Source organism: Fukomys damarensis, unplaced genomic scaffold (genome assembly GCF_012274545.1).
Source record: "Fukomys damarensis isolate Sample0158 unplaced genomic scaffold, DMR_v1.0_HiC HiC_scaffold_16, whole genome shotgun sequence".
In the NCBI taxonomy this organism is placed as follows: Eukaryota; Metazoa; Chordata; class Mammalia; order Rodentia; family Bathyergidae; genus Fukomys; species Fukomys damarensis.
In genome coordinates, this window is record NW_022900928.1 from 54799889 (window position 1) to 54814963 (window position 15075).

The window sequence follows — 15075 nt, forward strand, 5'->3', positions numbered from 1 at the left end:
TTTTTACTCACCATAAAAAAGAAATGCACCTATGGGAAATAGAAGGAAAAACTCCAGTTAACAACTCACTGTAAATGTCAGCACCATTTATAGTCAATTCCTGAGTGATTAAAGAAAGAAAAGAAAAAGAGAAGAGGATTCATTTCAATGCAAATCTTTCTCAAATGATACAGTTTTAAAACTCAGTCCTACTGAAAAATCTTGAGTATGGAGAACCACCTAAATTAGAATGCCTGAAATGCTAAATAAATTGGAAGAAGTAATTAATCAGATATAAGAAAATGAGATCAAAATGTGTAAACCCAATTTAACAATATTTGTTCATGCAGTACTGTGTGGGAAATTATTCAGCCAATTATTTGTCACATGACAGAGTCTTTACTGAATAGTGTCATTCTAAAGGAGGACTTTAAAAAGTGAAGAAAAGTTGTTTCTTACACTGAACCTTAGTCTGTTCTCCTATAAATTCCAACCAATATTTTTAGGTTGCCCTCAAGAGCTGCCCCCTGGAAGACATTTTGGAATCTTACACTTCAATTCTAAATATAGAGGAGAAAATTTTCCAAAGAATTGCGTTCCAATTAATCTAAGAATTAATTATGATCTTTTGGAGTAGCATGTCTTCAACTACATATTTAATCATTACATTTTGACATGTATGAGTTCCAAATATCAAAAAAATAGATGCATCCCTCTCTGCTTGAATCTTATTTTCAAGCAGCTAAGCACACAACACACATCCAATGGCCCTTCTTAATATCTGGGAGAATGGAATCATATTGCAGTATAACATTGTTCTCAAGTAACCTAGCTTCCACAGTATTGTGTGATGAGTACTTCTGTAATAAAGACATCTTTCTTTCTCTGTACTACAGTGAAATATTGAGAGAGTTTAGTTAATTTTGACCAGGTTAATTTTAACCTTCACACTACTTAGTCCCAGTGGCTGTAAAATGAACAAAAGGTGTAAAACATTATAGACCAAGTTTGAGAACTTCTGTAGGAATAGCTATTAATTTTGAAATGACCTCATGTTAAGTTCAATCTTTTTATATTTAACAATACCTATACCTACTTTCAATTTTAAGAGATATTACAGTGTTTAAACATTTCTGTATGCATAATCCAAATGTAGTATAGCAAGACAAACAATAGCGGATTTAGAAATATTAAACAGAAGACTTTCAATCAACAGCAATCTGGATAATAAGCACAATTGTCCTATTTCTTACACTGTAACACTGGCTGAAGAATAAAATGAAAGGAAAACAAATTTTAAAAAAACAGTCAAATGGAAAAAACCATAAAAGGATGTTATTTTCTTTCACCAAAATTTAGACAGGAAAAATATCTCCTTCTGGAGGTAATAAGAATAGATGAGAAATCACTGAGAGTTTGGAATTATATATGAGAGAGTATTTTCCTCACAGGGGCAGATGGAGAACACAAAAGTGCAGATATAAAGGGATGGCAATAATTAAAAAGATAAAATAATTTAAAAGTAACTCATAGCAATTGTAGCAACTACAGCAGAAAATCTGTATAGTAAGTCCCTGACTTATGAACATTCAAGTTGTAAACTTTCACAGATATGAACAGACTTCATATGAATATTCACAGACGCAAACAAGTCTCAGAAGTAACTCAAATGTCTGCTCGATATGTCACAGTTGTGCTGCTGTGTGTTTACTGTATAGTGCAGTAGTGCTACACTGGAGTGCTCAGAGCCCAAGATGTCTGGAAGCAAGAGGAAGAGCAGTGGTAATGTGGAGTGGACTGCTAGGAAGCGCAAAGCAATATACATTTTACATTTGCATCAAAGGTGTATAACTCACTTTGTTGTACTTACAAATGTATCCAACTTATGAATGTTCTCCTAGCGTAAGTCAGGGACTTAACTGTTAGAAAAGGTTTTAAATTAAATGTAGAGGGAGCCACCTAGATCTTGACAAGAAGGGTACTTCCAGGACCATTACCATAAATCAATGGTCAATGATACGAATGGAGAAAATCAAGATGATATGATAATGAAACAGTGTCAGGAAGAGATTCAATTTTGCTTTAGTTTCTTCTTTCTGGAAGAGATGAACAATTGCTAGTCAATGATTATAATACTTATTTTAAACATAGCCTATCAAAAATGCTTACATTAACAGTTCAGTAAATCCACATATAGGTCACTCACTGTTAAAGTCTCAAATTAATTTGTTTTGAAAGGCACACATACAGAGAAACCTCCACTGGATTTTTTTTTCTTCAACACACGTAAAGGAAAGGGAAGTCCACTAAACATGTGCTTATATGGAAAGGCCACCAATTCTATAGAATACTCTATATAGTTGTCATCTAATTAGAGATAGTCCCTGATTTTGGAATCACAACAAATTTTACTTTACTATCTTGTTCAGTTTTGAAAAATATATTTAAACTTATATTTTCAAACATTCATATGGTAAAATAAAAGGACCTTCATTTAGGTATATTTCCATTTTACATTTACTGCTGAGTAACATTTACTTCCTAGTAAACTACATTTAGTTCCAGAGAAATATAATCCACAGATTACCTGAGATTAAATTAGGGACCTTAAGACATAAAATGCCTACATCTTTTAAACTCCTTAAAGAAATACACCCTTTTGTGAGGCAGATCTAGCTGATTATTTTGGTGAATATTAAACATCTAAGTAGATGCAGATTGTGAACATTATTACCAATACCCAAACCCTAGTCATACGTTAAATTTAGAAAATAATTGACTATGAATAATTTCCTGAAGTACTAAAGCCACATGGTGCTTTATAGTTCTTATATCTTGTCAAAGAAAACTGATATCGTACAAATTATATTAGGACATTTCTTACTGTAGCTCAGATTTCAAGATTAAGAAATGGAACAATAATAATCCACTTAAGTGGAGACCAAAATTTCTCTATACTCAATTTCATTGGAACCTGGCATTTATATAGGAAAAGTATTTCAAGACTTCATCTCCAAATCCAAGCATATCATTCAATGGCTTATATGTTAAGATAAATTCAGGGGAAGTATAATTTATAGCTATAGAGTATATGGAGAATTTTAATTTACTAAAACTGAACCAGAAAATAAGAAGAGACATATGGTACTACTAAACATTGAAATCAATTGACACTGAAAACCAATAGAATAAGCAATTTTTAAAGATTTAAGTAACCACTAATTGAGTAACATTGTAATATTGTACCATATACTCTTAATGAAGAGCTGAATCATAAATAAAGCTAAATTTTGTTTAGTGTACTGTGTAGAAAAGTGGAGAAATATATTTCATTTCATTTTTGAAAAATTTCTGACCAAAATAATGGTAAAAGAAAAGATAATGGTAAGAGTATTTAAAAGAAGTTGACCAATGATCAGAAAGATTAGGAATTCAATAATTCTTATAACTTTAGTATCAAGATGAGATTACCAACTTTTATCCTTCATGTCACATAATATAGTGTATAATTGATTTTTACTGCCTCAAGAGATTTCCCTGTATACATAGTCCAAATCTGCAAACTCTTTTTTTTAGTTTTTCAAAAAGAACTTAACATATGAAAACACTAAGTATTCTGGATTTTTAAGATTATGTTCAATACAATTTTTGGTAAAATGTATTTTATATTTTAAGTTTCCAGGAAATGCTATTCATAGATATAATACATACATAGTAATTACCTAATAGCAGGAACATTTTATTTTATTAAGATAGACCTTTTAACTAATCATTATGGTAAACCCATTTATTGCACATTGCAGGAATCTCCAAGCACATACCATTTTTAGAAATGATTAGAAAACCATGGGTCCCTGTATTTATTGAACTGAATAACTTGACAGTAAAATTCAGTTAAGGCTCTGGGCATTGGAGAAACTTCTTCCCACTCTGACCTGCTGCTGTGGTAGACCTGCACTTCATCTGTGATTTCATCTGGTGCATAATCACCACCTAAGATATAAATCTTATCTTCAATTCCAATTGCGCCTGCATTAAAGCCTGCACACTCAAAAGATCCTTCACCCTTCCAAACACAGGTATCTGGACAAAAACTATATACTTTATAGGTGGAAAGATCACATATGTACAGTGTACAGTTTACTGGGACAGCTTTAATTAGTGTAGCATGAAAAAACTGCCCAAACTCTGCTACTAGTTCAGACCATTGATCAGTTATAGCATTATATTTAAAGAAGCAATCAAGTGATGGGTTAAAGGCATCTGTAATCTCTACTTCTGATCCAAGCACATATATTACATTTTGACATGCACTTGCTTCGGGATAATATATGCCCCTAGGTAGAGGGCTAACAGATACCCATTCTTTGGAGATAGGGTTATAAGATTCAACATCTAAGAGACTTTTAATGTCCTGAGATCCTCTAGTCTTTCCACCTATGACAAATAATTTATTGAGAGCCATAACTGATGTATGCATTGTTCTTGGTGTTTTCATAGTTGATACCAAAAAGAAATCATTTTTGACTGGACAGTAGCACCAGGTTTGATCAGTGGCATCATGATAAGTCTCAGCAATATGAAGTCGAACCTTTCTACAACACTTCCCTTTACAACCACCTGTCAGGAATATTTTCTCTCCATAAGAAGAAAGACTAGACCCTGGCAAATCAATCAGGTGTGATTGTGGTAGTATTTTCCATGAATCGGTTTTAATATTATAGCAAAATGTATACTGATTTTCTCCATTTTCCTCAGTTTTATGAATGAATATATATTTTTCAGTTGTGGATGGTCGAGCATCTGGGAAAAGTCCACTAGAACCTTGTACACGCTTAATTGCATCCACGATTATGTCAAAAGAATTTGTGCTTTTGAGTAAATACTCTTCATTCAGCAGACAGTCTTGAAGTGTATCTTCAGATAACTGATGTAATCTTACTTTTTCAAGTAAATGTGGCAAATGCTTTTGCCTTAATTCTAAGTTATGCTTAGTCCAACTAAGGACGACCTTCAGTACTGTTTCTTCTTCAGGAACATTTAATTCGTCTGATTCCAGACATTTTTGTAGCACTCCAAAATTTAACTCTATGAAATCACTAGATTTAAATAATAAAGAAAAGTGATGTCGTACAAAGTACAATGCATGATCAAACAAACGAGTACAGCCATAGCTATCTGAAATAGATAATAAATGTAAACAATTGACAAGATTAATGCTTTTTATTAAAAAGTCACTGCAAGCTTTGGATAGGAAGGAAACTTGAAGAAATGATGACAACTGGAAAAACATTTCCACATTATTATCAGTTATTTTTGTTTTTCCAGTATAGGCATAATCAAGAAAAGCTTTTACTGCTTTGGAGGACAAATTAGTAATGGTAACACTTCCATCATCTCTTTCTTTCATGTTTACTTCAAACATGGCCCTGAAAAAATAAAGAACACAAAAGAACAAATAAACAGGAATATTTTATTTCATAACTATATTCAATATTACCTTTATATTGGTTTCCTTTATTCTAAAGTTGATTTAAAATATACTTGAAAAATCATATTTTAATAACATCCTGAGAAATTATTTTAATATATGAAATAATTATGTACATTATTAATCTGCCCTCAAACATATTAAATAACTCCCATACTAAGAATATATATATATAGTATAGCTGAGACTCAGCAACTAGTTGTTAACTTAACACAAAGTTTTGTGTTAACTGTCAGCCACTGAAAGAGATGATTGTCTGACTATGAATCAACTGACATGCCTGAAAGTTCTTCATTGTTAAATTCTATTTTTCTTCACATGGTAAAGTTGATAGAATCAAAGAAGTTGGGAATTTCTTTGGCTTATTGTAGGCAAAAATATGACAGACTATTTGGAAATGTGTGGACAGAGAGTAAAATGTATTTTACCACTCTTTCTGGTTTAATAATGATTTATATTTGTTTTGGTATTGAGCAAAATGCTTTTGTCAGAAGTGTCCCTAGGTGTTCAACTACTACAGGGAAAAGCCAATTTACTTAGTTGAGTCTGCTCGAGAGGGTAAGTAAAAGTATTAAAGAATCAGAACATCCAACTGAAAAATATGAGGATCTTGCAAATAAAGAACACCCTTAGGAAAAGGAGGGATGATAAAGAGCTGCCCTATGAAGCTATTCAATAGTCTTAATATAAAATCAGATAAATATAGTGATAAAATATATGCATGCTACACATTATGTACAAGTTCTCAATAATGTCTATCAACTTAGAATGTTAACTTGTTATGATAATTATATTAGTTTATTAAAATATCTAGAGTCATCTTAGGGTAAGGTTAAGAGCATGACTTGCAAAGTCAACTACCTAGGTATTTAGCTGCTCCCGCTTATTATCTGTGTAATCTTGGGGACGTGACATATTCATTGTGCTTCAAATTATTCATCTGAAAATGGGGATATTGAAAGTATCTATCTCACTGGGTTACTGAAGAAATAACTGAGTTAATCAATGCAAAGTATTAGCTATTAGTGTATTATTATCTTAAGTAAACGCTTTTTGTCAGCCATTATATACCTTAATTTACCATCAACTCACATTTTCTGTCAAAAGACACACATATAATCATAATACTGCACTTTGTAATACGCATCTTCCAAGTATCCAGTTAACATTTATCTCAAATTTACCATGTTGCATCATGTGGGTATATAAAACATGTGGGTTTCCTGCAAACTTAACCCCAATTAACTTTAAATCTTCGTCATAACTTTCACTGTCGAAAAAGTGTAAGGTTATTTAACATTCATCGTGTACTTTTCTCGCATTCTGATAATTTCCTCTTAAAATGCCAGTGCATGCATTTGATCATAATACAAATATGATGAATTAGTGACTTTATCATTCAAAAGTGTAAATGATGTGTATTTATGTGAAATTTGTACTCATCTAATAAAATGTAAGTCTGTCATTTGTATTATTTAAAAAAGGTAGAAAATATAAAAAATATATTATTCTTTTTTTTTTTTTTTTGAGTACTGGGGACTAAACACAAGACCACACTGAGCTATATCCCCAGCTACACCGAACCCGCCTCTATTTTTTATTTTTTTAAGACAAAGTTCTTGAGAGGTTACTAAGCTTCCCAGCAACTTGTGGGCTTGAATCTTTGATTCCTCCTGCCTCAACTTTGTAGTTCTGTTTTATTAGTAATTTTAAAAATGAAAAACAGACCCATAAAAAAGTAGGCATAAACTTACCAAAGTACTATGGACAAAAATATTCAATTAAAAGTTACTTCACTACTACAGGACGACAAATTCAAATACTTAACATATTTTATTAGCATAAAAATATTGTAAGGAAATCAAGCTATAAGTTCACACCAGATTATTTCTACTTTTTGCTGGTTTGGAAGTAATAATAACCATTCTCAGTTACCATTTACTGAGTGTAGCAAGCAGTGTGCAATCATAACTTACACACAACCCTATCAGTTAGGACCTATTTTTATTTCCCTAGGCTCTTTATAAATGAGGAACCTTAGGCCTCAAGAGGTTAAATAATGTACTTGAGTACACATATTCAATATGTGGCAGATTTGGGATTCAGATTTAGGGAATATGTATTAAGAGACCAAGGACTTAAAAGGAAAAGCTGAATTAGAAGAGTGGAGGGAGGACATTGATGGAGGCTGAGTGACACAGTACAGTATAAGAACTTTTAGGGCCACCCTGGAATTCAAAGAATAACTTAGATTATCTAAGAGAAGAAATGCAAAGAACAAATGAACACTTTTAACAGTCTAGTTCAAAACTATTGTAGCCTCTCTGTCCTCAGCAAACTGGGAAGCCCTGAGTCACTGCTCCCATAGTCGAAGCAAAATCCCTACAGAAGCAGATGTTTAGCAAGCAGTAGTAATATCAAAAAGTGTTTGCTGAGTGAAGTCCAGCTTATGCGATCTACTCTACAGAAAGCATGGGTTAGAACTAGTTAGATGGTCGCTGAAAAATAGGAGTTAAAATGAGCATTAAAATGGTATAAACTGCATCTTATTTAATATTGTTTTACTGTTTTTACTGTTTGTGTATAGAGATTTAAATCCTACATACTTTGTCCCCAAAATCAAACATAATGCAAAATTAGAAATGAAGTTTATTGCACTATGACTGAGAGGACTGAAGACTAGGGTATCACCAAGACACACTTGCCTCTCTGTTAACCAAGAGGCCCCACAGGAGGGTATTATCTTGAAACAATTACTAGAGTGCTAGGTAATGTGTCCACCCTTTATGCTGTAGAATCATAAATCTGCTGTAATTAGAGTGATTTTTATAGTGTTATTACAGGGATTTTTATAGTGTCATCACTAGCACATTTCTTGTGCGATGACTGAATGGGAAAACAAATTATATTTAAGAGGTTGCTTACAATCAGAACAATTTGGGCATTTTAGAGAAATCTTTTTCAACTAAGAAATACTGTTCCCAATAAAAGTATCTGCCAAAGAGAGAAGCAATTGTTTTAAATCCTCTGACCTAAGGGTCCCTCCTCTTGGATAACACATGGATATAATACAGAATTTAAATTTATTTTTCTTTTACTCACTTTCTCTGAATTCTGCTTTCAATTCTGTTTAACTTGTCATTTTACTGTTTTGTAATATGATGTAGTATAGGGATCTCCCACAACTGTCCCCAAATGAAAAGAAGTTCTCTTTTTCTCAGAATGTTTTCTGGGACTAATAATGTTCCATATAAATTTGAGAATTGCTGGCTTGGGAAGACCCACACTTTCAAAACGGTAGTCTTCAGTTCTCCAATTCAAAATCACTAGTTAATCCAGTTCCAATTAGTTTTTCTTTAAGAATTAAAAACTACTAACTCATGTTCCTGTGGAGGAAAAATTGAATGTTATATAAAATATGTCAATTATTTGGATCATAAAATCTGAGGCATAGACAAGGTAAAGTACCTGAAAAAATCACTGCATGCTGCTAACACACAACGATGACATGGGATTATTTCATCTTTTATGATTATTTTGAAATCATAAAAGACATTTTGTTCTCTAAAATTCTGCAGTACACTTAAGATTTTCTGTCCATGATCTTCTGACACAAGGAAGTTGTTTTTCTTCTCAGATGGAATTCCATTACAAGAGCTTTGTTCGTTGAAATCATATGAATTATCCATAGCAAATTCCATCTGTTCTTAGAACTAGAATGAAAAAAAAAATCACTGATTTGGTAGGGACTTAATGAAAATTTCAGAAAACAAAATCTTCCCTCTTTCTGTCAATCACACAAAACTGCTCATTGACAACAGACTATGATAAACGTTGCTCAACATTTATTTTCATGGCATTTAATAATACATTCCCTTTGAGTTTTCCGAAATGTTGAGCTTATTGGAGTTAAACAGTATGTTATAAAAACCTAACATTTGCAGTTATACAGCTATGTTAAATAGCAAAATTCACAACATATACAAATACATAGTTTATCTAGCTTCTTACTGCATGATTCACTAGTCTTGTTTCAATAAGCATTACATTAAACATTATTTCTAGAGTAATCATTATATATACTTAGCACATCTGTTTTCCCTGTCATCTACTCTTTTATTAGCAAAGTACACTATTGATGCTGAAGCACAGACTACATGTTTTCAAATTCTTTTACGAGAATTAATTAATAAACATTAGTGCTTGATTGTGTTAACTAGTTGTAGCATTTACTAAGGAAATAAATGCAAACATTGGTCTAAGTTGGCTTATCTGAAAGCAGGAAGGAAAACAATATAAAACCTTATTTTAAAGAAGCTTTTAAAGATGAGATTAGTAATCTAACATAATTAAAGGTCAGATAACCATAAATCTCCCAAAGTGCACATTTTATAGTTAAGCATAAAAGTTGTACCACCAAATGCAAGGAGATAGGAAACAAAGGAAAAAAAAAAAGACTAGGAACTATGAGAACCAGAGAAATAAGTCTTCAGTACATTTCTGTTGAGGTTATTCATTGATATGAAATCATCCTAAAACTTAGTGGCTCAAGACAATTTTTTATCTTTCATGGTTCTGTGGGTTTAGCTCATACATTTTGTTTGAGGCTTTCATATGGACAAACACAGGTAGACTGTTACTACAGTCTCATTAAAGGCTAAGTTAGATGCTCAATATGGTTTCTTCATTCACATTTCATTGAAAGGTTAGGTAAGGTAACAAGAATCAGTGATGATTTAGGGGAGGGGTGGGAAGAAAGTATTACAGTGGGTCTAAGAGAAAATGGGCATAATTTGTATAAATTATTCCTTTTAGAAGTTCAGTTAAGGTAGGGGCTAGAAAAGCATGTAGATCTTAGGAGCTTTTTTTTTTTTAGATGGGAAAAACTTGAGCATGTTAACATACTGAAAACAAAGGACAGGTATGGAGAGAGATTGTCAATGAACATACTAAATTCAACACCTAATTTGATAGTACAATGAATATTTTGGGCCCTTCAAACCAATTAACTGGAGAATAGTACAATATGTAAAACTTTCATTCTGTAAACAGGTAAATATTGATAGGCAAGTACATGGTTAGAAATTCTGAACTTTGACAGTCACTTAATGATGTAACAACTATGTAGATACTTGGAAATGTTAATTAAATGAAAGCATACGTGCAATATTAATATAGGAGAAAGTAGGTGTTTCATCAAGAAAAATTTTTATGGGTACATAATAGTATACTACCAAAAAGACTTCTATGCACCCTCAAGAAAGAGCTTTAAAAATGGGAAGCAAAATCTTCAATAACTGAAAAGCAAAGTACACAAATTCACGCATTCACTATTATTGCTGATGACTTCAATATGCCACTCTTCAAAATTAAGTAAACTAGACAAAAAATCATCAGATATGGAAGAATTCAACAACATCTTCAATCTCCACCTAACACCACATATATTCCTTTTTAGTGCTCATCTAGCACTAAATATATACCCAGATTGAACATATCCTGCTCCACAAAACAAACTTCAAATGAATCAAAACAACTGAAATCACACAATTTTCTGAATATAATGAAATCAAACTAGAAATTAGTGACAACAATAATAAAACCCAGGAAAATATCCAACTATCTGAAAGTTAACTATACTAAGTGATCCACACGTCAGCCTAAAAAAAAAAAGATTAGTTATAAAATAAATTGAACTGAAAAAAAATCAAAATATGTGTGATACAGCCAAAATAGTATTGAAGGGAAAATTTATAGCACTAAGTGTTTACATTACCAAAATTTAATATGAAACACATAATTTGAACAGCTCTGTAACTGTTCAGGAAGTTCAATATGGCAAAAGTTTAAAGAAGAATTAATATAAATTTTATACAAGTTCTTTGAGAAAATAAAAGGACGCTTTCCAGCCAGTTTTATGAAACCAGTATTACTCTGGTACTCCAAAGATAGCATCAAAAGAAATACACACACACACACACACACACACACACACACACACCTCATAACCACAGACCCATATTTATTACAAATATAAATGTAAAATTTATTAATAAAATTTTAGCAAAAAGAATGCAACAAAACATAAAAGAAACTAAATTACAATCAAATAAGTTCATCCAAGGATATACAGCTAATTCAATATTTGAGTATTAATGTATGTCATCATTGCTGTAGAAAAACAATATGACTATCAATTCATTAAAAAGCACTTAACAAAAATCAAAACCTAGTCATTAGAAAAACTTCTACCAATAAGGAATATAAGTGAAAGTCTTCCCTGCCAAACTTCATAGAGAATATATACAATAAAAACCCCTACATGACTAACATACTAAATGGTAAAAGATTAAATGCCTTCCCCCCAAAGATGAGGAAAACAAGGATATTCACTCTTATTACTATGATTCATCATCGTACTGAAAACTCTAACCAGCACACTGAATCAAGAAAATTCAATTCAATAAAAGGCACATATACTGGAAAAGACAAAACAAAACTGTGTCTATTTACAGATGATAAGACAGCCTACTCAGGAATCCTAAAAAAAAAAACCTCTCAAAATTAATAAGTATTTAGATACACACAGGATGTAAGATTAACATACAAAACCCAACTGTATTTTTATTTATTAGTAATGAACATGCAAAACCAAAATTAAAAATGCCCGGGGAAGAAATACTTAGACATGAATAGAACAAAGCATATACAGGGTTTGTATCCTGAGAAGTATAAAATCCTAATAAAAGAAGATTGAAATAAATGGAGAGACACAGCCTTATGGCACACCACTCATGACATAGTGAAGACATCAAAGCTAGTGTTGTTACATGCCTATAATCCTAGCACTATTGGAGACTGAAGCAGGAGGACTACAAATTCAAGCCCAGTCCGGGCAACTTAGTGACTTAGAGAGACCCTGTCCAAAATAAAAGATAAAAAGGGACTGGGGATGTAGCTCAGTGTAAATGCCCTGAATTCAACCCCTAGAATTACCGGGTGGGGGGGATGATTTTAGTTGCCCCTAAGTGCTATACAGATCTAACACAATTGTTATCAAAATTCCAGCACACACACATACAATGTTTTATACAGTGTATGGTTTAGATTATAAAATTTGTATAGAATGGTAAGGAAATCAAAATATCTAATAGAATTTGGAACAAGAGTAAGACAATAACTATTCTACTTAATTTCAAGACATTATTTACACATCACCACGACCATGTGATATTGATGAAAGGACAGACACAAGACTCAGAAGAGTAGAATACAGAATTGGGGAACAGCCCTACAGTCATTTTTGAGAAAGGTGCACAAACAATTCAATGAAGGAAAAATAATCTTTTCAAAAAATAGTGCTGAAGCAAATGGACAACAACAGTCCAACATAAAAGAACCTGAATTTAAACATCATACTTTATATGAAATTTAACTCAAAATAGAGTATAGGTTTAAGTGAAAAATATGAAAACATTAACTTTTAGAAGAAAATATAGGAGAAAATCTTTTTGACTAAAGATTAACCAGTGAGTTCTTACACAAGATATCAAAAGCACAATCTATAAAAGAAAAATGCATTAATAGATTGGAATTCTTCAAAATTAAAAAATTTTCCTCTGTGAAACTCTTAAGAGGATAAGCAGACAAGCTATGAGCTGAGAGAGAATATGTGCAAAGCAAATATGTTAAAGTAGAACATATGAAAACTCAAAACTCACCAGTAATAAACCGAATTATACAATTAAAAAATTAGACAATGGGCATAAAAAGACATTTCATTAGAGAATATACAGATGATAAATAAACATATGTGCACCATATGAACCAACAACTCTACTTGTGGGCAATTATCCCAGATAAATAAAAACTTGTATGTGCATAAAAACTTGTACATGGTGTTTCATAAAAGCTCCATTTGTATAGTAAAAAACTGGAAGCAATAAAAATGTTGCACAATAGGTGAATGAATAATCTGTGAAACATCCATACTATTCACTATTAAAATGCTACTCACCATTAAAATGAATAAACTAATGATACACATAACAATTTAACTGGATTTCAAGGGTATTCTAGCAAGTAACAAGCTAATCTCAAAAGATTACACAAGGCATCCTTTGTTCATGTATCATACTTGAAATGACAAAATTAAAGACCTGGAAAGCTAGTGGTTGCTGGGGGTTAAAGATGGTGGTAAGTGGGGGCAGAAAAGAATGAGTTTGAGTGAAGCATTTGCTACAGTATTCTGTATCTTGATTATGGTAAAAGTCTCAGATATGTATATGAGAAAAAGACATGGAACTGAATATATACATTGTGCCAATGTAAAACTCTTTATTCTGATTTTGTACTATAATTACCAAATTTCTGTACTATAATTATATAATTTTATGATGGTTAATCATATAACACAGCCACTGGGGAAAACTGGGTGAAGGATACATGAACACTCTATGTCTATGCATAATTTATTTTACAATAAAAATTAAAAAGATAAAATATCAATTCAGAAACTACTTTGACATTCTAGTTTTGTTCTTGTTCTCAGTGCGCAAAACACATAAATGCAAAGAAAACATTGTTCTGTTTTGGATATTAACTGGTTTCTTAGTATTTTTTTAATTTTTAAAATTTATTTTTTCTCCATGAGTTTGTTGGTACATTTCAGGTATACAGTACAGTTACATTCATCATTGGGATCTTGTACCTTTACATGGCAGGTCTTGGTTCTCATCTTCTCCCCATTCCCCTGCCCTCCCTTCACCCCAGTAGAAAATAAAACAAAACAACAAAAAGATATCAAAACAAACTTTTAAAAGGATTAAAAACTATATTTCTACATAGTGTCATACACATTGAGAATATTGGTTTTAAAAAAATCCAACCCAAACACCTCAATCAATTTCATTATTACTAAAAACACATATGTAATTTAAATCTTGTGTTAAATTGAGACAATTATCTAGAATTATGGTTCATAAATATTGAATCCAATCATGTAAGCATAAAGTAATTTATTTTCTTTTTCTTTTTTGGTATTGGGGATCGAAATTGGATCCTTGCTCTTGCGAGGCAAACGGCAGAACCACTGAGCCAAATCCCCAGCCCTTAAAGTAACTTATTTTCATAAGTAGAAACTTTACTAGAAAATTTCAAGTATACTAACATAGTATTTTAAGATTATATATATTTCCCCTTTTATAAAGCTGTTAAAAATACAGGAAGCATGTATATTCTACATAGAATGACAAATCCAAGAAGCTAAAAATTTCCATTTCTTAAATTTGGTTAGCATAAATCGCTACCATAAAATAATGTATTTTATCAGGTTGCATTTCAGTTTCAATGAATCATCTTCCTGATGAAAATACTGCATCAATTTTCAAACTGCTATTTTATCCTTTCTTTTAATGTCTTCCATTAAAAAGATTCAAATAATTGAATTAATAAAAGTACAAGAATGAAGCCTATCAACCAGGCCTTTGAAGTAAATTACTAACAGAAAGAAGATGCCCCTTGACAGAAGCAGAATACTAAATTAAGCTGTCTTGTTTTTGTTTGGTGTTTTTTTTTTTTTTTTTTTTTTTTTTTTTTTTTTTTTT

The 15075-nt window shown here is 31.7% G+C and overlaps 1 protein-coding gene across 4 annotated transcripts in view; it reads right to left on the reverse strand.

Annotated features, from left to right (window-relative positions):
* Kbtbd3 (kelch repeat and BTB domain containing 3) overlaps positions 1-15075 on the reverse strand; it is a 24434-nt gene continuing 9359 nt past the window's right edge. For 2 of the 4 annotated variants that reach the window (XM_033764305.1, XM_010642085.3), the window contains exons 2-3: positions 8939-9183; positions 1-5408 (exon numbers count right to left, since the gene is read on the reverse strand). In XM_033764305.1, the coding sequence (XP_033620196.1) occupies positions 3806-5408; positions 8939-9171 (1836 nt within the window). In that variant the 5' untranslated portion in view covers positions 9172-9183 and the 3' untranslated portion in view covers positions 1-3805. Of the gene's footprint in view, positions 5409-8572; positions 8857-8938; positions 9184-15075 lie in introns of those variants that run through there. The other 2 variants (XM_033764304.1, XM_019210349.2) reach the window with 2 other exon arrangements.